The sequence below is a fragment of the Rhinopithecus roxellana genome, chromosome 2, assembly GCF_007565055.1.
Source record: "Rhinopithecus roxellana isolate Shanxi Qingling chromosome 2, ASM756505v1, whole genome shotgun sequence".
NCBI lineage: Eukaryota > Metazoa > Chordata > Mammalia > Primates > Cercopithecidae > Rhinopithecus > Rhinopithecus roxellana.
The window spans coordinates 83,053,617-83,080,758 of record NC_044550.1 but is presented as its reverse complement, the minus strand read 5'-3'; the positions used below and the strand labels follow the sequence as shown (position 1 = coordinate 83,080,758).

Here is a 27,142-nt window from a genome sequence, read left to right as displayed (position 1 = left end):
TGGTGGTGGTGATTTTATTTTCAACTACTAAGCTTGGAGGTAATCTGTTCACATCAACAGATAAGCAAAACAGTCTGTTTACATAGGAAAAATTCTCTCTTAGACAGAAAAGATCTAAAAAGTGTTGCATACATGATGCATCTGGCTCTGATGTGATGTGGCCAGATGAGAGCTCTCCACTAATGGGGTCCCTTGTTTGCTTCTCGGGGAGGACATCTTTTAGAGGGCATTCCTAGGCATGCAGAAGGGATATCTGTGGCCTTATTAGAGTACAGTACATTTCTTTCTTTCCATAGCATTCCTAGAACACTTTCATTTGTGAATGCACAAATTACCTAGGTCTCCATGCATCTAATGACTGAAGCCAGGGAACAGAGCTATCTAGCTCTGTTCCAGGAGGAGACAGTCTTGGAATTGATGACCAATGAGCTAAAGGGAGGTATGGAAAAAGCAGGAGCTGTCTCTTTCCTGAACACCCAATTTTTAAAAATTGTTAAATTGAGATGTAAGGAAAGCTTCATTCTCCTTGGAAAGTTACCGCACTTATTCCTCATTAAATTTTTGTGAGGGTTAAAAGTGAAGATATACGCAAACTTCTTAGCACAGCTCCTGTATGAATTAGGTGTTCAATAAACAAATATCCTTTCTGAATTTGTAGTGATTTTTGTTTCTGCATTAAAATGAATGGTGACTCTATAATAGGTTTCACTCTGAAAGGCAGCTAATTCCAATGTGCTATATTAGGTGAGCATATTTAAGAGTTACATTCAGATCTGTTGTTTTGACCTCAGATAGTATCTGTGGAGCCACTGTTAAATCAAAGCAATCTTCATAAGGTTATGAGATCAGATAGATGACCTTCGTCCATGAAGCTTTCTGCCTGATATTCCCTGAAAAGACAAGTAAAGACTGTTCTTCAAACTGTGCTGGTATAATAACGTTTTCCAGCCTGACCTCTGGCAAAAGGCAATATGTCTGCTAGCTGCTGGAATACACGAATCTTTCCATCAAGTGTAAATGGATGGGAGGTCTCAGATCCATTTACACCTGATGAAGAGGCTCGCTTACCCCGCTCTGATGTTTATGGCCTTGTGTTGCATGTATATGTTTTCCTAAAGATGTGTTCAATCAAGCTCTCAAAAACTTTCCTGACTTTGGATCAATTTCCATAGCGATTTGCCAGGCTGCTGAGTTGCCCAGAAGACCAAACACCCTTGCATTCACCTAGCCATCCCAATCAGAACTCTAGCAAGTAGTTGAATTCTAGTTTTGAAAAGAAAACTTATTTGGGGGTGGTTTAGGAAGGCAAAGTGAGAGCTGCAGTTCTTTTTCTTGCAGGAGACACAAACCCAACATTACTTTTTTCCCCAAATAGTTAGAAGAGATGAGGCTGAGACACTAAGGAGGGACAGTATTTCTATTTCTATGGCTTCCTTAAGGCAACAGAGGAAGCTTAGCGGCCACAGGGGTCTAGTTAATGAGCAGGTTATACAATATTCATTGTGTTGAGTTTAAGTCTTCAAACAGAACGTCTAATTGCAAAAAAAAAAAAAAAAAAAGGAAGCTCAATTACAGATGTTAAGACAACAAAGCTCAGAAATAACTCCCTCTGTTGATCAAACTGTCCTCTCCTGGCTTCCTCCATGAACTGCACATTGACAGAGGCACAATGAGTCCCTGTCTTCATCAGGTATTCTCATTAGGTCTGCTCTGTCTGGGACACTCTCCAGGGCCCAAGGAGGGCCACTGAGATGTCTGGGGTGATGGTCTTCTCAGAGGACTGTTTTCTTGCTACCCACAGAAGGAGTGATCCAGTTGTAGTCTGCTTGAACCAAAACAAAACTATTCTCCCCAATCTTCCTGATGTGCACAGTCTCACCACTGTCGCTCCCGGCAACAGCATCTGAAGAGGGCTCGCTGAAGGACGCTTCTGTCCGCTGGTGGCAATACTGGGTGTGCAGGTAGCGAAGGCCAGCAGCCAGGGCCATGCCCAGGATGGCTGACAGGCAAAGCAGAACTCCCAGCTGGGGAGTTCTGAGCTGGATCCCCAGAGGGGCCTGGGCCCCCTCTTGCCCGGCGTCAGGCTGTGAGTTGGTCTGCTGAGGGTATCCCACTCCACCCTCTCCATCTCCCTTCCCTGCTCTGAGCTCCTCGTGCTTTGACTGAGGTAAGAAGCTGGCAGAGGCCCTGGATGCCTCTGACTGGTCACCAGTAGCAGGTAGCCCAGAAGTGCCAGAGGTCTGGAGGACAGGGGTTGGGTTGCTTGCCCCCGCCCCATTCCCTGTGAAAGTTTCAGAGGACCAGAGGCGCCCGGGACGGGTAAGCTGGAAGGTGTACCGAGGAGGCTGTGTCACGGTCCTGTTAGAGGCCTTCATCTTGTCCTAGAAAAACAAAGGGAAAAAAGAGTCAAAGGTACTGGTCCTCCTCCTAAGCTGCCACTGAACTTTGTAACTAACTGGGGTTCCTTAAATACTCCCAGGCAGCAGCTGAAAACCCAATCTCTTTTTTGCTACTAAAGGAGCTCAAAGCAAAATGCCCAACTAGATACAAATGCACTTGTTATTGATGGGGATGGGGTGGCTAATGGAAACCCCACAGAGAACAAGGAAGCCAGTTACAAGAACAAGCTAAGGATCCTTTAAGAGGTTTCCAAACCAAAATATCGATGGGTGATTGCATCATCTTCTATGGCTGAAAGCTTCTAGTGTGTCTTTTTATGATAGGACCCATGCAAGAGGGACCATTTAACCTCACTGTAGGTTCTGATAAATGTAAGTAAGAATATTACACTATGTTTTATTTTGTGTTCCTTCTAAGACTTCAAAGGAATAGTAAATCAGTGGGCATTTATATTTTATATTGCCCATTGATCTAACTTCTGGGACCATACATGGTGCTCTGAGGTCAATGTTATGAAGGAGGGATGGAGGAGGAGAGAAGAGAGTAACTATTAACTATGGCTAAGTGAGAAGACAAATCATGAAAACATCGATTTCTACAATTGCCGATCACTTCAGAGACACTGCATATAATGGAAAGGTATTGATTAGTAGAAAGACACTGTGTGTATATTATACTTTGCCTTCTTCTCTCTGACTTTAGCTTCCAGTCTAACAGCTCTGATTTCCCAGCCTGAAACTGGCCAGTCTAGGATCAAAACATCAGTCGCAAGCCCTCTTCACAGTTTAGGTTCTTACCTGTTCACCCCCAACTGAGGACAGGCAAGTTTCCAGTGAATCAAAGCTGGGATCATCCTGAGTTCTAAAGGGAAGAATGGAAGGGCTGAAAACAGGTCATTAAGTTTTGGACCAAAAAGCAATGTTTCCTACCATTGTTGTGTATGCAGATGGCATCAGATCCACTTGAAAAACTTCTGAGTTTGGAGTTGGGAACCACAGAGAAGAGGAAGGGGAGAGATGAGTGAGAATGGTGGCAAAGAACTCACCAAATGCTATCGCTTATTATTTTATATAAAATATACATTTCCATATTGTTATTATAAATATATTTAAAATATAAAAAGTCGCTTTTAAAGTTTTGTTTTATTTATAACAGCATCTCAGAGATCTCACCCCATCCAAGAGAATAATTTCCCTGGGTAATTATCATACCCAGTCCTTCAGACCAGTGGCCCTGCTACATCCTGGGTTTTACACACACTTAAGAATAAATATGGCTGAGGTCTTCTTTGTCAGACTCCAAATGATGCACTCCAGTGTTCAGCCTAGTCCCACCACCTGTCCTGAATGGCCCACCCATCACCCTTACCTGTGATGGATGCTAAGTCTGGAAGCAAAGCTCTCTGAGGAGACTCTCTTGAGGGCCACGAGCCTCTCCAGCCTGTGGACCTCCAGGGACGGCTCTAGAGTCGGATTGCTGTCCATGCTGGGTTGCTGGTCGATGCTGCCTTCAGTGGCTGTGTGTGAAGATGGTTGGGACAGAGTCTCTGCATCCCCAGGAAACTTTGTCACCCAAATACTGGCAGGAACAGGATCTAGGTTGTCCTCCTCTGCAGCTCCAGGAAGGGTAACAGCAAAGACATGTGTGTGCTTCTGTGGAAGAGTGATGGGGGCCCTGGGAGCTAAGCAGAGGTCCAAAGACAGTGCAGAGAGAGTGAGAGCATTTTCCCCGTATCGATTGGTACAAACAGCTATGATCGGGGGTAAACAGCAGTGACTCTAATGTTCCTCAAGGAGAGACCATTAAGTGTAAGGCACTTAAAAGTGTCAGCATACAGATGACCTGCTTGATCACACAAGCCCCTGACCACGCAAGGGCTTATATCTTTTTAGAGTGAGTCCCTGGCCTGTCTGGGCTTGTACCTTCTTAACAGCCACCATTCAGGGAATGCAGAACGCACTGTGACCACTGTATTTATTTCACCTCTGCCAAAAACTGCTTCTAGCTAGAAAAAAGAGCGGAATCCCACAAATCAGACTTTTCAAAGCCCTAGATCTTTCTTGCTCTATTATTAACACTCAAAGTTTCTTTCCCTGGTGATAATAACTTGAACATCTGCTATGAGCAGAGACAAGATCACTGCCCTCCACTGCCCTCCACCATCTCATTTCCCATTTGTGACTGGCTAACCTGACAGCCCAGAGCATGAGAAAGAGCTTCACACGGAGCAGCAAGCAAGCAAGTGCAGGTTGTAGAGTCAGACTCTTGTCTGGGTTCAGTCCTCCACTAATTCCTGGCTTTGGGGAAGTCCTCCCAGAGCATTAATTTCTTCATTTGCAAAATGAGGCCAGCATAGAATTGCTGAGGGGTTGACATGAACTCATTGATGGGGAAACGTGAAGCAGGTGCCTGGCACACAGGCACAGGCAACATGCACAGAGGGTTTACCACAATGATGATGAGGATGACATGATGGCATTGACCAAAACAGTGTTGGCAGAAGTTTCTCTGGCAAGGGCTCCAGCTTCTTTCATGGGGGTGAAGGAGGTACCCCTTTGCTCCAATGTTTTTAACACTCAAAAACGTTGAAGTGAAGAACAAAGCAGCCTAACCCAGACATACAAAACATGGCAAACTGATAGTTTCAAATTCCTTCTTGAACTCTAAGAGCATTTGGATATTTCCTGCAGACCCACTGTGTGCTGGGCATTGTTAGAGTTGTTGGAGATGCAAACACAATGCAGACTTGTAATTGGTATCCCTGAACTCAAAACTGGGAAGAGACACCCTTACATGTCAAACTACCTAAATTAATACAAGAGGCCGGACGCTCACGCCTGTAATCCCAGCACTTTGGCAGGCCATGGCAAGTAGATCACCTAAGGTCAGGAGTTCAAGACCAGCCTGGTCAACATGGAGAAACTGTCTCTCTACTAAAACTACCAAAGTTAGCAGGATGCAGTGGCGCATGCCTGTAATTACAAGCTACTTGGGAGGCTGAGGCAGGAGAATCGTTTGAACCCAAGAGGTGGAGGTTGCAGTGAGCTGAGACTGCACCACTGCACTCCAGCCTGGGTAACAGAGAGAGACTGTGTCTCAAAATTAATTAATCAATTAATTAATCAATTAATACCAGAGCTAAGGAAGCAATTATACTTGCAACTATGGTCTTAATGTGTCCCCCTCAAAATTCACATGTTGAAATCAAACCATCAAACCCCCAATGCAATAGTGTAAAGAGGTGGGGTTTTTAGCAGGTGCTTAGGTCATGAGGGTGGAGCCCTCATGAATGGGATTAGTAGCCTTATAAAAGGGGACTGAGGGGGCTTGTTCAGCCCTTCCACCATGTGAAGACACAGCAAGAACGTGCCATTGTTGAGGCACAGATCATCCCTCCCTCACCAGACACTTAATCTGTTGGTGCCTTCATCTTGGACTTCCCAACCTCCAGAATGTAGGCAATACGTTTCTATTGTTTATAAATTATTCAGTCTAGGATGTTTTATTATAGCAGCTGGAATAGACTAAGACACTTGCCTACCAAGAAATATCAGGAAAAGTTTCACAAAGGAGATATTTGAACTGTACCTTGAAAGATGCAGAGAACTGTCATGTGGAACAGTCCAGTTTGAGGAAGTATCAGAAGGGAAGGGACTAAAATATAAAAGTAGACCATACCTAATGGGGTGGAGGAGGACCCAAAGTGTCTTGGTCTATTGGGAGATAAGTTTCAGATACACAATACACTACTTTCCCAATTTTGAAAATTTATAATTTATACTTGCCTACTGAATCCTTTGTACAGTTAAGAAATCTATTTCACTTTATTAGATGAAATAAGGTGAATAGATTTCTTAACTGTACAAAGATAAACTTCCCAGGATACATACACACACACACACATGCATACACACACACACGCACACACACATACATACACACATGCACACACATGCATACATACACGTTTCTTTTTCCTTTGGGAATCACTAGGGTTTGGGTACTAGAATGAATGGGGAAGACAGGCTGGGGCCAGAAGGAAAGGAATGTGGGCAATGTAATGAGGAGGTTACCCTGTAAACTGCTTGGGCTGGAAGCTGTGGCCCCTAGCAGGCAAGGTTTCCAGCAGAGTCAGGCATAGAAAGGCCCAAGGCTCCACATGACACTTCTTCCTGAAACTTCAGTTTTATTCATATTCATGTTCAAACAAACGTGGTTATACTTGGGATTAAAACATGACATTTGCATCATTCATAAAATAAAACATGAGATTTCAAACATATGTCAGGGGTGCAGGGTCTTCTCCAGGCCACAGTCTCAGGCTCTGAGATCTTTACTCTGCTTTTAGGAGTGTCTTGGTGGAAAGGTTGGAGGAGCTGTGCTGGGTAATGGGAGAAGACAAAGGTTTGGGGACAAAGACAGAGTATGGAGGGTGGTCCCCACTGTCTCTGTACCTGGGTCTGCTCGACTGAGAAGAGGCAGGGATTCTGACTGGATTCTGGCCTTAAAATATTAGCAAAGAATAAAGGAAGAGGAGAACGAATGGATTAAGGGTAGAGTCTGGCGTGCATGTGCCTGGATGCTTTTACGAGTGCTTGTGTTCATAGAACTTAACTAGAAATAAGCAATAAAAAGGAGTTCCATACCACCAGGGATTTTCAGGTAGGTCAAACATCCTCTAGCTGGCTAGAGGTTTTCCTTTGTTTTGTTTTTTTCTTTTCTTTTTTCAGGAGTTCATGGACTAATGGAATATAAAGCCATGTAGTGAGCAAGGAAAAATCCCTTCCCATTGAAACAGTGATTCCTGATTCTGTTCTCCAACCCAGGTTGCAAAGAGCCATCTACCTACCGTGAAAAGTTAACAATAAAAACTGGATGCGTTTTTATGAGAAAAGACGAAGAAAAGCTCATTTCTTTTTTGTGCTCCCTGTGTAGCTTCAGGGGACTAAGGAAAACAGCGGAAATATTGTGAGGACTAGTAAATGTGGGGGAAGAGGTGTATGCTGTTTTTTGGTATTGCAGCACAGCTCTCACTGTCCACCCCGGGGCCTGACTTAATGTGTTAGGTTGAGCCAAAGTGTGTTTGCTGCAACAAACAAAGCAACCGCAAGCATTCCCTCCCTCTCACTGCTGCGTTATCACATCCCCAGGAACTGCTGCAGTTGGCCACGGCAGGTGTTTATTACTTGTTTTGCAGGGACAGGAAACTGGCAGTAGTAACTTTTAAGTGAAAATAGATAACTGTAAAAATAATGATGACAACCAGCCTGGCAAATACAATGGCAAGCTGTACCTGGGGCAGCTCTTTCAACATCGCCCAGCCTCTGGTGAAGGGTTGGCATCAGTAATCTGGGCTCCATGCGGTCGTCAGAATGGGCGCTGCTATGTGTCTGTTGAGACACAACAGATGATTCAATCCTTGCCCAGTAAACGAAATATGACTGGACTACTGATAAACTGTGGAAAGAGAAAGCGCAGAGTGGTTCACGGATTTAGTTTCCTTTAAATAATAACTCAGGCCAGCCTCATAGAAAAGAGAGAACACACTAACAGATAAACAGGAACAAAACTAAATAAATAGAAGAATGAGAGAGAGATCATGTTATTACTTCAAGAATGAAGAGTGACTTCATTCTTTTTAAAAACAAAAACCCCACAGTTGCAAATAATTATAATAGGAGAGGATATGAACAAATCAATGGTCCTCTTGAATAAATACAGTCACTAAAATCTCATTTTAACTAAAAAGTTTCTCCTTAAACTCTTTAGACTCCAATAAAAGGTTTTATTGTCAATGTTATTATTACCATTCCTGATATACTGTTATTACATCATGATTTGAAGGTCTCATAATTCTGTTGTATAATTATACATGTCTATTGTCGTTGTAGATTCTATTGGAAATCAGAGACAAATCCTTAATATTCTAAACAATTTTTTGAAAAATAATTCTTCAGTAAAAAATCAGTTTCACAAACATTATGCCATTTGTTCTTCCAAATATTTCAGTAAAGGAGGGATTACTGGCAAGCATCATTTTTCCCACTTTAAGTATTCAGGAGGCAGTCATAACAAGGCGATTAATTTGGCCGAGGTCACCCAGAGGCTCGAGACTCAGTGAGAGTCATAGTTCAGGGCCCCAACATGCGGTTTCCAGACTTGGCGGACGTTATTGTGCGCGAGGGTTCCCAGAGGTGGGAGATCACAGGGCGACTTAGGACAGGCATCTCATCAAGTGACTTAGCTCATTTTTTTCTGTCAAATGGAGATCATAGCTTCTACACTACTTGCTATGCGGCACGCAGCAGCTATGATGGTAAATCCAAAAATAGGAATGGAGGTGCTTTGAGAAAGAAAGGTGACTGTACAGGTTTAAGGACTTCAAGTGTCAGACACCCTCTGTACTACATAAGAACCAAAGCCAAGGGCAGAAGCTGGGCACACCCATGGGTAAGCAGGCCCTGGGCCTTCCAAAGAGGAAAAATCCTAAGGCACGTGTTTCCCTTCTTACTGTCCTGTCTGCTGCCCTGTGCCACCAGGAAGTGGAGGAGAAGGGACACCACAGGCTGGGGCCACCAACCTCCTCTCCCACTGCTCCCCAGAGCAGAGGGGAGTCCTGGAGGTAAGCACATGCCCTGGATGACCTCCACCTGCAGACGCAATCTCCTTCATATTTAGGAGGGTGTAGGGAAAAGAAACAGAAACACACACCTTTTCCTGAAAGAAAAAAATTATCTTTCTTGGTAAATGCAAGTGTCTGAAAAGAATGACAAAACAAGTACCGCATTTTGAGTAGTAATGACGCTTTTAAAGTGCTTACTGCTGCCAGGAACTGTTCTGAGCAAACATAGGCTCTCTCATCCATACACAACCCTCTGAGGGAGGTGCTGTGGTTATGCCCATTTATAGACAACAAGCCAAGGCACAGAGCCTCAAGAGGCTTTTCCTGGGCCCAGGGATGTGTCCATTTGTCCATCTGCCTGTCTCTTTCTTGGCTCTCTCCTGCCTTCCCACCGCCAGCCCTTCTGTCCTCTGTTCAGAAATTCCTGGAGAGGTTGGCCAAGATTTACCTGTGCCTGAGGAGGTAGGGAGATAATATGGATAGTGCTGAAGGGATGAGTTTGGGGGCAACATTTTATTTAGTTCCCCTCTGCATAGGCTCTCCAGTTTAGGCAGCATCCGTGACCCTGTCCTTGCTATAAGGTGGCCACATAAGGAGGGGGAGAGGGAATATGAAGGCAGGGCAAAGAGAAGCTCCCCTCTCTTCAAAGTAAAAGGCTCAGTTTCTAAGAAGCAGCACTTCACTCTCTTACAGGAACTTAATGTCCCCCACAGGCTGGGCAGGGGCCTTCCACAGGAACGACAGGTTTCTCTTCAGGGACTTGTCAGAATGGGTGACTGCATCAGCCTCTTGAAAACAAGTCATCAGTTTGGAATGAGGAGGAATGAAAACAAAAGTCCCAGCTATTTGATGATCAGACACTCTTCGAGCCTGAAGGAGAAATCCCATGAAATCACGACTGCTTCTCACCGTCACTGCAACAAAAACACCCATTCAACATGAACATGTGTGACTTAGTTCCATTTGGTGATTTTATGCAGGTTTTTTCAAAACTAAAAGTTTAAGATCAACCCCTAGAAAGTGAACAATTCATTGGGGGTGGGGAAAAGTTGAAGTCCTATTTCACACCAAAATAAATTCCATTTGGATCAAAGGTATACGAAAATGAAATAAAATATAACTAGAAACATTTTTTTCTTTTTATAAATACTGGATTTAGAAATACCTCTCTGAGCAAAACCCAGCTGCCATAAAGGAAAAGATGAGTAAAGTGTGTTATATATTTTTAAAATATGAGTTTAGGTGAACTTAGGACAGATGATTAAAAAAACTATTTTCCAAAGAAAAGTATTTGTAAGACATAAAGCAGACAAATAATCAGAGTCATGGTGAATCCATAAAAAGATGACTCCCTCAAAATAATGAAAGGATACAAACAGAAAATAAAACGAGCTTAGTAATAATTTTTTTTTTTTTTTTTTTTGAGACAGAGTCTCGTTCTGTCGCCAGGCTGCAGTGCAGTGGCGCGATCCCAGCTCACTACAACCTCTGCCTCCCGGGTTCAAGCGATTCTCCTGCCTCAGCCTCTCAAGTAGCTGGGAGTACAGGCACGCGCCACCACGCCCAGATAATTTTTGTATTTTTAGTAGAGACGGGGGTTTCATCATGTTGGCCAGGATGGTCTCGATCTCTTGACCTCGTGATCTGCCCTCCCCAGCCTCCCAAAGTGCTGGGATTACAGGTGTGAGCCACCACACCTAGCTGCTCAGTAATGTTTTTAAAGCAATTATAAATGAGATACTATTTTACACCTTTCATATTAGCAAATGTTAAAATGTGTGGTTGTAAACAGTCTTGATAAGACTATGGAAAAACTAGGGCATTCATTCACTAGTGCTGGGACTATAAACCATCCAACTTTTTGTGGTGTAACCTGACAACATCTTCCACATTTAAAATGCAATTACCCCTCTGATACCTGCTACCTTATCAGTTAGCCCCGAAAACATAGTAAAATAAGCCAGACCGAAGATGACAAATATTGCATGATTCCGCTTCTGTGAGGCACCCAGAGCAGTTGGATTGACAGAGACAGAAAGAAGATTTAAAGTTGGCTGGGGCTGGGCACAGGGAAGGATGGCCAGTACAGAGTGTCCATCTGGGATAATGGAAAAGTTCTGGAAATGGATAGTGATGATGGCTGTACAACATTGTGAATGCACTTGATGCCACTGAGCTGTATACAGCTATAATGGTAAAGTTTATGATACATGTATATAAACACAATAAAAGAAATGCCCTCCAAAAATGATTACTCTTTGATCTAGAAATTTTGCAGCTAAGAATTTTCCCCACTGACAAACTTGAACAAATAAATATGGCAAACACTGATGTCCAATACTCAACAACGATTGTCTGCTTATTCCCTGCTAGCAGAACAGATGGTTCTGCTAACAGAACCCAGATGCTACATTCATGTGGCAAGTGGAGACCACCTGTCTTCAGGGAAGTTAGGCTTCTCCTTTTCTCCAGGGGATGAACCGTGATTAGACTGAAACCAGTGTTGGTGATTCAGTTCCCCTTCACCAGACAGAACTCTGGCCAATGAGGCCAAATCTGCTGAGAGAACAGCTAATGTCTAAGAATCAATCTTTTCACGTAAGGCCTTTATTCCAGCTGTCATCCCAGTGTGAGGCCTAAAACCACGGCACTCATCCTGAAACTGTGTGACGTCAAAGGAATGAAAACCCAACTCGCTGATGACAGCAGAAAAATGGAAAAATCTTAGGATCTCGATGATGTATCGAATGGCTTCACCCAATACAGAAACTGTGCCTCCAGACTTAAAAGAGAAAATTAAATGTTTTTACTCGTCAAGTTTCTGTTAATCATTTTTTCTGATACTTGCAGCTAAAACAATCCTGATGCATATGATAAGCAAAGACATATGAATAAAGATGTCCATCAAAACTGTTTATGAAAAAAAATTTTTAAAGTAAATTCCCATAAATAAGAAACTGGTTAAATCAATCATGTGACCTCTAGACAATGGACTGTCATGAAATCATTAAAAGCAAGCTCTGTGGCTGGGCGCGGTAGCTCATGCCTGTAATCCCAGCATTTTGGGAGGCCGAGGCAGGCGGATCACAAGGTCAAGAGATCGAGACCACCCTGACTATCACGTTGAAATCCCATCTCTACTAAAAAATACAAAAAAAAAAAAAATTAGCCAGGTGTGGTGGCGGGCACCTGTAGTGTCAGCTACTGGGGAGGCTGAGGCAGGAGAATGGCGTGAACCTGGGAGGCGGAGCTTGCAGTGAGCTGAGATCGCGCCACTGCACTCTAGCCTGGGCGACAGAGCGAGACTCTGTCTCAAAAAAAAAAAAAAAACAAAACCCAAGCTCTGTATTCAATAAAAGATATCAATCTGATTGTCAGGTAAAAAAAAAATATAAACATTACACAGACATTTAATTTGTGTCTGCTTAAGATTATATTAATTTGAGATCTCACTCACATATGCTTATATGCATGGAAAACTTCTGAAAAGAGGTGCAAGAAACTTAACAAGAGTTACCTCTGGAGAATCAAATTGAGTGTTCAGAGCAAGAGAAGGAAAAGTACTTTTAATTTTCTACCTTTTGATACTATTCTAACATTTTTAAAGCATGTAATATCTTTAAGCTATTTTAAATTTTTTTTTAAAAATTAGCCACTCATGTTCAAGGGAATGAGTGGCTAAAACCAGGGTCAGACCTTTACAAATTGGCTAAATACAGCTTGGTGTCTAGGATTGTTTTATTTTCCACACATTTGAATTTTTATTAACAACATTTGAACAAATATTTAGAACTATTGAACACTAGGCACTATGCTAGGTGTTGAGTATATATCTATGAGCAAGATATCATGGCCCTTACCTTCAAGGAGCTCACAGATCCCGGTAAGAAAACAGTATACTTACAACGTAAGTGAGTAATAGCTGACTCTCATTGAATCCATGAGGCACTCCCTTAAGTTATTTATTACATATGCTGTCTTGGTTCCAGTTACAATCCAATTATGTTTCCCTCAGGATACCTTCAGAATTTAGGGATCACGATATTTGTAGTTATTTCTGCAGATTTTTCTCCCTGATATAGTGGTTTTTTGGTTTTGGGTTTTGTTTGTTTTTGAGACAGAGTCTCACTTTGTCACTGTCACCCAGGCTGGAGTGCAGTGGTGCTATCTCAGTTCACTGCAACCTCTGCCTCCCAGGCTCAAGCAATCCTCCCACCTCAGCCTCTAGCACTAGCCTCTAGTTGGGACCACAGGGTGCAAGCCACCATGCCCGGCTAATTTCTGTTTTTTTTTGTTTTTTTGTAGAGATGGGGTTTTGCCATGTTGCCCAGGCTGGTCTCAAACTCCTGAGCTCAAGTGATCCACCCACCTTGGCCTCCCAAAGTGCTGGGATTAAAGGCGTGAGCCACCAAGCCTGGCTGACATAGTTTTGATTCTTACCATTGTTATTCCCCTAGCCACAGAACACTAGGATACTGACATACCAATCCCTTCATGCTGGGAGGGGCTGGATGCATACTAGGGTGGTTGGAGACCCCAAAGAAGTGGCCTTCCTTGGGGATCCTCTTGCATTTGCCCCGGTGTGCTATATACACAGACTCGCTTTCTGTGTCATGATGCGACAAAGTTTGGGAAGTTCTGTTACAACAGCCTTAATTCAGTATATTGGGAAGTATATTGATGTTGAGCTCATGTACTATCCACCCATGTTTTTTCACACTTCTCAACAGAACGAAACGAATGGATAAAACAATATTTATAGAGTAAATTTCATTTTTGTTTGTCACCTTTAGTTCCCATCAAAAGAATCAGTAAAAATCAAGAGGGGTTTAGGGCAAAAGTTGCTGATGGAGCTCGCCTTGGGTGCGCAGTTTTCTGCCTACACTTAGTGGCATCTGAAGCATCTATAGCTTCCTCCCCTGTTGTCCCTCACTGCCACTTCCAAGCTTGGTCCAAGGTAAGCGATGGACTCTGAAGAGTGTGTGTGAGTTTGGGGAGTGGGGGTGGGCATGGAAGTAGAAACACCCCTGGGAGGGCAACCCAAAACTGATAAGTGCCCTGCCCCTGCATCCTCCTGAGAGATGATTCAGAGGTGTTTCACATGGCTTCTCAGAGGGTCCCCACCGGAATGCACCTCGGGTGCCCACAGCAGCGACCCGCTCAGTTGCACGCCCTTGATTATCATCTCCTCTTGCTCAGCTCCCTTTCCCTCTTCCTCACCTGTGTTTCCTGGGATGATCTCTCACATAAACCACCTGTGCTTATGTTCTTTCCCTGCTTTTATAGGCACCTAAACTAAAAGAGCAGGAAATGATTTTTTCATCCCTTAATATTTTAATTTAAAAATATCAAATTGTATAAATTTAAAGTGTACAACATGATGTTTTGATATACTTACACAGAGTGAAATGGTTACTAGAGTCAAGCAAATTAAAATATCCATCTTCTCACCAAAGTGTCTGTTGATGGATGAATTTTAGTTTTAAATAATGAGAAAAAAGTGTATGTCACACACATAGATGATACATGAAGGTTGTTCAGAGTAACTATATTTGTGTCCATAATAAGATACATTTATATCTTATTATAAGGATAAAATAATTGTCTATAATAATGATATGTGTGCCTTCTTATACAGATCACAATCAATGCAGAGTTTAGTTATGTGGCTTTTATGACACAAATATTTTATGCTTATTTTTAAGCTGATAATTGCTTCTTAAGATTAAGCCAGGCTAGGCATGGTGGCTTGTGCCTGCAATCCCAGCAGTTTGGGAGGCTGAATCAGGAGGTTCACTTGAGCCCAGGAGTTCGAGACCAGACTGGGCAACATACCAAGACTCTGTCTCTAAAAAAATAAAAATACAAAAAATTAGCATGGCACAGTGGTATATGTGCCTGTAGTCCCATTTTCTTGGGAGCCTGAGGTGGGAGGACCACTTGAGCCCAGGAGTTCCAGACCAGCCTGCGCAACATAGTGAGACTCCATCTCTACAAAAAAAAAAAAAAAAAAAACCGATTAAGTCAAATTTAGTCCAGGAAGCTTCTGACTGGGACAAACACAAACTGGAAGATCCATGGGGGCTCTGGGGCTCCTTGAAGTCTCTCAAAGCCTCTCCGGTACATACCTGGAATCTTGTCACCTGGTGCATAGGAAGACCTGCGGGTGTGGATGGTGACGTGATGGGTGTCCTGGTGCTGAGGCTGGGCTTGAATGTGCTTGGGCTGCATGTCCTCACAGGCCACCGTGCTGGCACCATGGGAAAAGGCAGATGAGCAGGAAACCAGGCAGAGGGTGGTACAAGCCCAGCCCACGAGGGCAGCCCGCATCCTCATCCTGCCCTCTCCTGTATCATGACAAACAGCAGCTTCAGTCCAGACGCTATTGAGGAAAATGACATAAAGTCTTCTTGGGATGTGACTAACCTGAACCCCACATTGCCTCTGTACCTGAGATGCTTTTAGTGCAGCCTCCCAGGATTGCTAATGCTCAAGGCCAAGATCAAAAAGAAATGCCAGGCTAAAGGAAGTGTTTCATTTCCAAACACCTTTTCAAAAACTTCTATTCTTATAACTTTCTCGTAAGACCAGACTGCTTTTATGTTGTTGTTGTTCAAAAGAGAGGCTTTAATTACTGAGTCAAAGAAATAAAACCAGAAAATGTTTGTATCCTAGCGTGAGCTCCTTACAAGCTGACTGGTACCCAAGGGCAGTGTGAGCTCTGATACATTATTGCTGAAGTAGACACCCAATACACCACTATGATCACGAGGCATGGCATGGGGTGGCTTGGCTGAGCATCTTATCTCTGTCACAACTGAAAATTACCAAGCTAAGTGCTACGAAACGTCTACCAACTATCAGTTATTTAGAGGTGACTGTTACATTGGCAATGCTTTGATATCCCTTTGTCCTTTCTTTGGCTGTTTTTAGCTATATCCTAGTAAAGAAGATGAGCAGAGAAAGAAATACTCAATTTATTCTATACCTTCTTAAACATATTCATAAAAATTTTGGCTCAGGAATAGAATACAATGATTCAATAAAATAGCATTTATAGAGTAAATTTTATTTTTGTTTACTACCTCTAATTCCCATCAAGAGGAAGAATTAAAATTTGGCAATGTAAAAGAAGTTGACAAAAATAAAATGAGAGATAGCAAACAAGGCAGATGGATGCCTACATAAATATTTAGGATTATCACAGGCATTTTTTAACAGTGCTGTTTTAGGCCGGGTGTGGTGCTTCACACCTGTAATCCTAGCACTTTGGGAGGCCGAGGTGGGTGGATTGCCTGAGCACAGGAGTTCAAGACCAGCCTGGGCAATAAGATGAAACCCTGTCTCTACTAAAATACAAAAAACTAGCTGGGTGTGGTGGCATGTGCCTGTAGCCATGGCTACTCGGGAGGCTGAGGCAGGAGAATTGCTTGAACCTGGGAGATGGAGGTTGCAGTGAACTGAGATCGTGCCATTGTACTCCAGTCTGGGCAACAGAGCAAGACTCCATCTCCAAAAATAACAACAACAACAACAACAAAACCAGTTGTTTCTGTTTTTTTTTATAGTCCTGCACACAGGCATTTTAGAAGTTTGGCTAATATTTTGACCTAAGGAGCAATGCAAGACAAAAAAAAAAAAAAAAAAAATGCCCTCCCCTGTAGTCAGCTGGTTTTAAAAGGTAAAAATTACATCCTGAAAAGGTAGTGAAACTAGCTATCAAAACCATAGACTAAGGAAATAATTCATAAACCAAATAATCAAGCATCCTCCACTCCTATTGTCTCTTCACACACAACCACCTTTTACATTCACAAGCTAAAAGAAGACAGGAATATGATCTATACCTCAAATTTCTTAGATTTAAGAGTCCTGCAGACAATGCCTTTCTTTTCTAAGTTTGTTTTCTATGAAGCACCAAAGTCACACATCTCCATACTACAGGGAACCATTGCTACGGCTTCTCAGACACATTAGGAGATAATGAAGATGAACTGTCAAAGCATTTTCTCAGTCAATGGGGCTCAGGGGCCTTCTCATTTTCTTTCACAAGGGTCACATAGAAAATGCCCCTCGAATGCTGGACATGGTGGTGCGCACCTATAGTTCCAGTTGCTCAAGAGGCTGAGGCAGGAGGATCACTTGAATCCAGGAGGTTGAGGCTGCAGTGAGCTATAATCACATCACTACACTCCAGCCTGGGCACAGAGCAAGACCCTGTCTCTGAAAAGAAGAGAAAGAAATGAAATGAAAATGCTCCTCAAGCCCTTGCTGATGGCAAGTGGTCTACTTTCCAAAGGCAGATCAGACAAAGGTGCCTACAAGGGAAGGGGAGTGAGTGCCTTGTCTCGCAGACTGCAGCCACAGCCCCACCTCCCACCCTCCTGCCTTAGGTTTCACCGTGTCCTCTTTCCCACCAGCATCTTGTCTACCTGAATGCTGAAAAACATCCATTTGGAGCTGAGCACAGTGGATCACACCTGTAATCCCAGCATTTTGGGAGGGTGAGGCAGGAAGATCACTTGAAGCCAGAAGTTCAAAACCAGCCTGTGCATCATAGGGAGACCCTGTCTCTACAAAAATAAATAAATAAAAAGAAAACATCCACTTACCTAGGAACACACTTTTCTTTAGGCTTGATAGAATGGCTTCCTCCCTCAGAGTTGCAAACCCATCCCTTACACAAAAGTATTTTCTTCTCCTTTCAGTTTTTCCTCTAATGGGGAGAGTAACAGCTGTTACCACTAATCCTCAGCATCTCCAGGAACTGTCCCTCAGTGTCCAAATCCAGCCTAAATCGCATTAGCACACACGTACACATACACACACATGGTTTACAGTCGCATCATTGTTCAAACCTGTGTGAAGAACAAGAAAGAACCGGAACTGGTTTTACATAGGACTAACACTGACATCCTTGGCAGAAGCCGGATGCCTCCATCTTGATCTCCCTGCCAAGGGGAGAATGTTTGAATGAAATGTGTCTCAGCATTCTTGGTTTCTTGAGTCAGTGTGGACTGAAGTTACTCTTGGTGAAGTAGAATTGATATGTTAGCCCAAGAGCAACGTTTGGTACAAAAATATAACACATGGCATAGGCACCTCCTGTATCAACTGCCTGAAAGCTGGAGTTCACATTTGCATGCATCTAAGAATCTGCTGAGCCACCTGATAATACCACAGAGCCTATAGATCAGTGGTTCTCAAAGTGTGGTCCCCAGAGTGCAACACCAGCATCACCTAGAAGCTTGCAACACCAACAGTGAAGATAAAGAAAGAGGAATGGACTCAGGAGATCAGGTGGAGGTAGGATTTGGTGGCCGTTTGAATGCAAGGTGTCTGAGAGAATACTAGGATTGCTAGTCCTGGGTGATACGGAGTAGGGGGCTGCAGAGAGAGCAATGTCCTGACTGTTAGGCCTTGTCTCCACTCAGAAAAGCCCAAAGATATGAGTGACTGAATAGGCAAGGCACTGGCTTAGGGACCAGGTTGCTAAGCCTTTCGTTGCAAGTGTAGATGAGACTATCTATCTTATAAACACCAAGTGAAGTTGGGCTTCCTTGGCCTAGGACTCCAGTATTCCCCACACCCAGAACAAAATAAAACAAATTCAATCTGGTTTCTCTAAGCCTCTATCCCACTAGGATGGAGGAAATCTCAATCTCCCACTGAGTCATGAAAAATTCTGGGAGGTCTAGAAAATTAGGGTACGTTCCTTCCATGGCTGCTGTTATGATAGTTTTCAGAGCTCATGTGGTCACTTGAAGACTGTTAGTTGGAAGGCTTCTATGCAAAAAAAGGGGCTCAGGTCTTCAGCAAGGCTGTGGCCTGGGTGCTGAGAGCTCAGCCTCCCAGGTGCACCCTGTGGCCTTCCCCTGCTGAGGTTCTTCCCACTCCCTCCACTGGGTCCTGACACAGATCTCTGCTCCTAGCAGGAGAGTGGCTAACCTCTTCTCCACTCCCCTCTGCTCCTGTACCAGTCTTAGAGACAAAAGTGTCCCTCTTCTCCTTTTTTTTAAACCTCACCCCTTTACCTTGGGTCACTTGGCATAATCCACCTACTACAGATAGAGGGGTAATCTCCAACACCTCTGCTTTGGCCCTGAACCACAAACTCCCCGGATACAGGGATTCTCAAAAGGCCCAACTACCAATTAGAATGAGGAGGCGAGTGCAAAGGTAGAGAGAGTGCACCTATGTGGCTCAATAAATAATCCTGCCATTTGCTCATGTAATATTTCTTGTTGCAAACAGGAGGACACCTTATCTTAGACATGGCCTTATCCTGCCCACCACACCCACAGCCTCTGCTGAGCCAGCAGCCCATCTTATGCCACTCTCCCCACAAAGCTGATTGTACCAGGGTGGGTACTCATCACAGAGGAGGGCTCTGCTAATTCAGGGCTGAGCCAGAAACTCTCCCTGGGAATCTGACCGAGAACACATAGAAGGCTACTCTATACCAGTGCTGGTCAACAGAAATAGAATGCAAGTCACACAAGCAATTTAAAATTTTCTAGGCCAGGCAGAGTGGTTCATGCCTGTAATCCCAGCACTTTGGGAGGCTGAGACGGGCAGATCACCTGAGGTCAGGGGTTCAAGACCAGCCTGGCCAACATGGTGAAACCCCGTCTCTACCAAAAAATACAAAAATTAGCTAGTCATGGTGGCACATGCCTGTAGTTCTAGCTAGTCGGGAGGCTAAGGCAGGAAAATTGCTTGAACCTGGGAGGTGGAGGTTGCAGTGAGCTGAGATTATGCCATTGCACTCCAGCCTGGGCGACAGAGTGAGACCCTATCTCTAAAACAAACAAAAAAAACTGGACTAGCCTTATTTTTAAAAACATGAAAAGGAACAAATGACATTTGCTTTTATAATAAATTTAGTCAATTCAATATATTGAAAACCTTTCACATGCAATCAGCATATAAAAAATCATTAGTGAGATATTTTGCATTTTTTTCCACAGTGAGTCTTTGATATCCAGTGGTATTTTACACTTACAGCACGTCTCAATTCAGACTAGACACATCTCCAGTGCTCAGGAGCCACATGTGGTAAGCTGCTACCATATCTATATGAAGGAAGGTGGTTGAGCCACAGGTTGTGGTGTGGGCTTAGACCTGAGGACCATATTGTACACGTGCAGGATGTGTAAGAGGCACTGAGGGGATAGGATGGTAATTAAACATAACAGCATATTTATACAGTGCTTGCATAGTACCACACACTATTCTAGTCAGCTAGTTGGCAAATTACCTCATCAACACAGCAACACAATGAGGTCTGCACTATTATTATCTCATTTTATTGATAAGGAAACTGAGTCACAGTGTTTCTGTAACTTGCCAAAAGTTCCCACAGCATTCAGGCAGTGATAGGTAAGGTTTTTCCCTACAGTTTTGCCATAGAAGAGCTTTGTAACATACTCTACAAAATGAGGATAACTGCAGTTCCTGTACCTGCATCCCGAAGTGCTGGTGAAGTTTCAATGAGCTATTAGATAATAAGCAGGTGGCACTTAGTATGGGGTGTGAGACAAAAGAAGGGCTCAACACCTGTTTTGTCTGGGGAAAGAGAAAGCTGGCTGAGCCACAGAGAGGGGTGCTGCCCACCACAGAGATGAGGCAGTGAGAGAGTGTGGCTGTGAGCAAGACCATGAGCTAAGCTCAAAGCCCGAGAGAGCAGTGAGTTGGCCTCCAATCCCGGCCCACAAGAAGGAGACCCAGCTGTGTGCACCTGGAAAGCAAGAAAATACTGTGTTTTGTTTGCTTTTAGCTTTTTTTTTTTTAATTTTTTTTGTGAATCTGCTTGAGGTCATCTCACACTTGCAATTTGGCTGGACTTGATATATTAACGTGACTGAATCTGTTACATTAACATCCCCTGGCCCTGAGTAGAACAGTTATATTAATGTCATACCAAGGGAAAGTCTTGGGGTGGGTTTTATGGTTATAAATCAGATACTCTGTGTCCTTCAGTAAATCACTTAACTTCTCTGGGTTGCCTCAGGTATAAAATAAAAAGGTTTGAATTAAATAATCTCTTCAATTTCTTCCAGCAAAAAAACGATACATATTTTTAAGGTTTTATTTTAGTTATAAAGGCATAAGAATGAGCTACTCTTAAAACATCTTGAGATGGCATGCATTAAAGTCTAGCACATAATTATAACCTGCATTGATGCCATCCCACACTCACTCCTGGTTTAAGAGTCTGCCTTGGAAAAGTTTGCAAATGAAGGAGTAATCTATTGAGCTCACTATTCTAGTCCTATTTCCTGCTCCTTCACTCCAGCAGACAAGTGGACATTTTCTTCATTTTCAAAGATCTTGGAGATGAAGATCATGGCTCTGGTAACTCATGAACAGCCTTTCCTATCCAAACGTTTTTCCTACCTTGGTAATGACTTGCTGCTGAGATTGACTGGTGTTTTTATGTAGTAATCTGCTATTCCAGTATCATCATTGTGATGAGCATTTTAACGTTTAGATAGATGTTTTTAAAATACCTAAACATTTCTGGAGTGCTGGGATAATCCATGTAAGAGAAAAATACTCATGATTCTCTTTAAACTCTACATGAAAGTGGGGAGTCAATGGTCATTCACGTAGGTTTAGCAGGTCTGCTGACTTTTGTGTCATCCTCCATGCTACTGTGCACTTTCTGCCATTTAAAAAAAAAAAAAACAGTTGAGTGCCTTTTTTTTTTTTTCTTTTGAGACAAGGTCATCCAGGCTGGAGTGCAATGGTGCAATCACATCTCACTGCAGCCTCAACTCCCAGGCTCGGGTGATCCTCCAGCCTCAGCCTCCTGAGTAGCTGGGACTATAGGCACATGCCACCACTCCTGGCTAATTTCTGTATTTTTTGTAGAGACGGAGTTTCACCACATTGCTTAGGCTAGTCTCAAACTCCTGGCTGGGCTCAAGCAATCCTCCTGCTTCTGCCTCCCGAAGTCTTGGCATTACAGGTGAGAGCCACTGTGCCTGGCCTAGTGCTTTTATTCTACCCAATAATCCTCTCCTTCATTATCCCTGTTCAAGAACAGTACATTCAAACAGGATTTTTAAGCTAATTAATAACATTTGAATTCTTACTATTTGTAAAGCAACTTGCAAGAGAGTCTGCTGATAAAGTATTGGCAGGATCCTCTCCCTAGGAGCTGACATTTTACTTGGGGTGAGGTAGCAAGGTACAGAAGAAAGAGCTCTGAAGTCAGACAGCAAACTAGTTATGTGACCTTGGAAAGTTAATGCTGGTGAGCCTCAGTTTTACCATCTGCAAAATGGGGAGACTATTAGATTTCTGACAAAGATGTTGTAAGGACTAGATGCTCTAGCAGTGATGCACAGCAGTAAACAAGCTATGATCAGAAGAGAGATAAAAGCCAGGTTACCAGAGTCTGGGACACCAGAATATTTCAAGTAGAATCCAGAAAATATGGTTGATTTTAGAGGTTAGTTGGAGTTTAGATAGATGGAGATGGCTAACAGGATATACAAAGCAAGAGAGAGCTTAAACAAAGGTGTGAACACTAGCTGTGCTTGTTGTAATTATCCAGACATAAAATGAGGCCCATTTGACATAGGATAGTGGGGACTGAGATGTTGAGAGAGTAAATGGAAGTAAGACTTGGAGACTATTTGTATGGAGGCAAAGGAGGGGTCAAAAATTAGCATTTAGGGAGTCTGGACAAATACTATAAGCTATGTCCAAAAGAGGGAAGTTGGTGGTATTCAATTTTAGTTATGCTGGAAATGTACTCTGAGCAATTATTCATTCCTTCAGCCAACCTTTATTAAATGCCTACTAAGTGCAGGCCATGGGCTCCAGGCAGGGTATAAAGATGAGTAACACATAGTCTTCACCCCTCCAGGGCTGATAAAGGAGAGTAGTGCATCAGTAGATAACTGCAAAACAATGAGATAAATGATTAGAGAAATATGATCATGTATTGTTATAGCAGGACAGAAAAAGCATTACCTGGAGTTGATTAAGAGGCTCTTTTTCCCTTTTCAAAGCCTAAACATTCATATCTTGTGACTGCATGCAAAAATGAACCTCAAAGATTGGTATTGAATAATTCTGGGGACTTCTATTATACATATATGAATGTTTTATAGTATCTTTTTAGGATCCTACACCATGTATACCCATTATCCTTGTGTAGGCACTTGATTCCATACACTGCCCTGGATTGCAGCTGATCAGCTTTAAGCATGCCATCTTTCCTACTGACCTAGCTCTAAATCCTTGGAGGGTAGGAACTGTCTTAAAATTGCCGAGCTTGGATGCATAGCACAGCACTATGCACATTGTAAGTTACCTGTGAAATAATGTAGCATAGACCCACGCTAAAGAAGACAAAGGTACATGGATCTCTCTGTTCAGAACTCTATGTGTTCCACTTATTTTAATGCATCCTTCTTCCAACCTTTCCAAGGATAATAGATCCCGTGTAGTGAACTCTTACCATGTGCCAGTCACACAGCTAACATTGAACATGTATGAACTCACTCAATCCTCACAATGATCCTATAAAATATGTTCTAATTCCATTTCCACTTTACAGATGAGAAAAGTAAGGCACAGAAAGATTAAAGCAACTTGTTTGAAGTCACATTGCCCATGAATGAAGGCGCTAAGTTTCAAACCCCTGCAGAGTAGCTCTGGAGCCTGTGCCCCTAACTTCTAAGCTGTTACAATGGCCTTTGTATAGTCATGAACATGGAAACATACCGAAAAAGTGATGTGGGATGGTTACAAAAAGCTAATTAAGGATGGGAGACAAGACTTCGGTTTCCTGCTTCTCTGACAGGGACCAGGGTTTGGAGGGCCACTCTGAGTAAGTAAGAAATCTAGCCGAAACTTTCTTTCTCTGCAGACCTGACATCCTAACCCTGCAAATCTACCAGAAGCAGGCAAACTGATTTTGGGACCCACTACTTCAAATCAAGAAGGTAAAAGCTAGTTCAGGGTAACTGGACTTCAGGAGTCCTCAATATTGAACAATGTCAAATGTTTGTCCTTCCTTCCATCCATGGCAGGTTTTCTCAAATTAAAGAACATTTAAAAATTGTAAGGATATATTTTCTTTTTTTCCTTCTCTCTCTTTTTAAAAGTAAAGAATGCAGCATTATGGTTGAGTATCTAAATGTCATCCTTTATTTTCTCACCATCCACACTGCCCTTTGATCACCCATCACAGAAGCAGTCACAACAAACAGGGTTTACTCTCCTTTAAAGAGGCAATCCAAACGTCTTATCCACTCTGCAACAAGAAGCAGCTAATTGTCTGGTTAGTCCCCACTCTCCCTTGGCAATGGGGAAATACTAAAATCTTTGAATGAGAAAGTCCTTCATCAAATTTTTTAATTATGAAACATTTTTTCAAAGAACCTGCAAATACCAAACTCCAAAAGTGTTTCTCTGGTTCATGTTCATGGACCATTTCTGCAGGACCAATTCCTTCTTTTGCTCTAAGACTCAGCTCCAGAGCTGGATCCACATTTCCCTCAAACCAGCTGCAAGTCTGCCATCACAGTCCTTTCTTTTACTAAACAGACATCTAAAACCGACAGGCCTCTTTCACCACCTCCTGTGAAACAGCAATAGAGTCAACTTCTCGGGCAGCACCCCAAAGCTGTGAAACGTTACGCCAGCACTTACTGCTAGGATCTGAGCCAGTTCTCCTGGGAGCAAACTGCCTGGTGACACAGAATCCCAGGAGCCCTCTTAGCACACTGCCAGTATGTGAGTGGCCCCAGCTTAATGAGTTTGAGGCACCTCAGGAAATTTAATCATTTGTTTCCAATCATCCAGCAAGCAGTCTAGAAAAGCTGGAAGTAGAAATACCAGATTTCCCAATTCCCCTTCAGTGCTTAACAATTTGTTCCCATAAAAACCCTTCAGCAACGTGAGCAAAATCCACATGGCAATAGATCCCTTAAGAGTTTAACAGAAGGTCTGCCATAGGCCAAGCCAATGAAACTTCTTTAACACCATCTTTTCACTAAACCCCATGTTGACTGGTTTCCCTGTCTCACAAGATAGGGGAGCAGCAACGATTAGCATAAGTTCTACTCCTCCCACCAAAGCACCTGCACTTTGCCCCACAAAGCCCAATTCACACGTCTCTGATGGAAGAATCTATAGGTAAGCAGAAAATACTACTTGAAATAGTTTAAGTTTATACAAAATTCTTATATGATAGTCCTTAGTATATTCTGCTTTTCTTTTTTCTTCAATTTTTACTTTAGGTTCAGGGGTACATGTGCAGGTTTGTTACATAGTTAAACTCGTGTCATGAGGGTTTGTTGTACAGATTATTTCATCACCCAGGTATTGAGTAGAGTACCCAATAGTTATTTTTTTCTGCTTTTACCACTCGTGATAGTTAATTTTATGTGTCAACAGAAACCAGATAGCTGGCTAGACATTATCTCTACATGTGTCTGTGAGGGTGTTTTTAGAAGAGATTAGTATTTGAGTTGATGGGCTGAGTAGATTGCCCTCCCCAGTGTGTGTGGGCCTCATTCACTCCACTGAGGACCTGCTTAGAACAAAAGGGCTGAGAACAGTTGAATTCATTGTCCGACTGTCGAGCCGGAGCATTGAGCTTCTCCTGCCCTCAGAGATTCTGATTCTCAGGCCTTGGCACTCAAACTGGAATCTATACCGGTGACTCTTGGACTCTCAGGCCTTCAAACGACACCACTGGCTTTCCTGGGTCTCTGGCTTATAGAAAGCTGATCATGGAACTTCTCAGTTTCCAAGATCAAGTGAGCCAATACCTTATAACCAATCTCTTTCTCTGTATCTATACAGGCATAACTCAGAGGTATAGCAGGTTTGGTTGGGTCCAGATCACCACAATAAAGCAAACATCACAATAGAGTGACACAATATTTTTGGCTTCCCAGTGCATATAAGTTATGTTTATACTATACTACAGTCTTTAAAGTGTATAATAACATTATTTCTAAAAAAATGATGTACATACCTTAATATAAAAATACTTCATTGCCAAAAAATGCTAATGCTCATCTGAGCCTTCAGCAAGTCATGATCTTTTTGCTGTTGGAGGGTTTTGCCTCGATGCTGATGGCTGCTGACAGATCAGAGTGGTGGTTGCTGAAAGCTGAAGTGGTTGTGGCAATTTCTTAAAATAAAACAATAAAATTTGCCACATTGATGGACTCTTCCTTTCCCCAAAGATTTCTCTATAGCATGCAATGCTGTTTAATAGCATTTTACCCACAGTAGAACTTCTCAAAATTGGAGTCAATCCTCTCAAACTCTGCCTCTGCTTTATCAATTAACTTTACCTAATATTCCAAAGCCGTGGCATCATTTCAACAATGTTCAAAGCCGATTCCATCTCATGAAACCATTTTCTTTGTTCATCCATAAGAAGCAACTCCTCATCCATTAGAGTTTTATCATGAGATTGCAGCAATTCTGTTACATCTTTAGACGCCACTTCTAATTCTAGTTCTTTTGCTATTTCTACCACATCTGCAATGACTTCCTCCAGTAAAGTCTTGAACCCTCAAAATCATCCGTAACAGTTAGAATCACATTCTTCCAAACTCCTGTTACTGTTGATATTTTGACCTCCTCCCATGAATCTTTAATGTTCTTAATGGTATCTAAAATAGTGAATCCTTTCTAGAAGGTTTTCAATTTACTTTGCCCAGATTCATCAAAAGAATCACTATCTATGGCAGCAATAACTTTATGAAATCTATTTCTTAAATAATAAGACTTGAAAGTGGAAATTATTCCTTGATCCACAGGCCACAGAATGGATGTTGTGTTAGCAGGCATGAAAACACTAATCTCCTTGCATATCTTCATCAGAGCTCTTGGATGACTGAGTGCATTGCCAATGAGCAGTTAATATTTTGATACAAATTTTTTTTTTTTTATTATACTTTAAGTTCTAGGGTACATGTGCATAATGTGCAGGTTTGTTACATATGTATACTTATGCCATGTTGGTGTGCTGCACCCATCAACTCGTCAGCACCCATCAATTCATCATTTATATCTTGTATAACTCCCCAATGCAAGCCCTCCCTCCTCCCCCCTCCCCCCTCCCCATGATAGGCCCCT

General features: G+C 42.7%; 1 protein-coding gene across 1 annotated transcript; it reads right to left on the bottom strand.

The window, feature by feature from the left end:
* Positions 1-26,437, bottom strand: REELD1 (reeler domain containing 1). Its single transcript, XM_030919153.1, has 9 exons — positions 26,028-26,437; positions 22,819-22,935; positions 17,123-17,738; positions 15,151-15,369; positions 9,714-9,936; positions 7,694-7,857; positions 3,769-4,081; positions 3,198-3,261; positions 1-2,381 (listed from the first exon to the last, which is right to left on the bottom strand). Exons 4-9 carry the CDS (start codon positions 15,356-15,358, stop codon positions 1,773-1,775), a joined length of 1,581 nt encoding a protein of 526 aa, XP_030775013.1. The 5' UTR covers positions 15,359-15,369; positions 17,123-17,738; positions 22,819-22,935; positions 26,028-26,437; the 3' UTR covers positions 1-1,772.
* Positions 26,438-27,142: the final 705 nt, after the last annotated feature.

What these genes read in the sequence shown, in the direction of transcription:
- REELD1 (XM_030919153.1), bottom strand. Translation starts at nt 15,358, where the DNA reads ATGAGGATGCGGGCTGCCCTCGTGGGCTGGGCTTGTACCACCCTCTGC. An exon ending in AGACTTAGCATCCATCACAG is followed by an intron (nt 3,262 to 3,768) that starts GTAAGGGTGATG and finishes TCTTCCCTTTAG; the next exon opens with AACTCAGGATGATCCCAGCT. An exon ending in CCTCAGTTGGGGGTGAACAG is followed by an intron (nt 2,382 to 3,197) that starts GTAAGAACCTAA and finishes TTGTTTTTCTAG; the next exon opens with GACAAGATGAAGGCCTCTAA.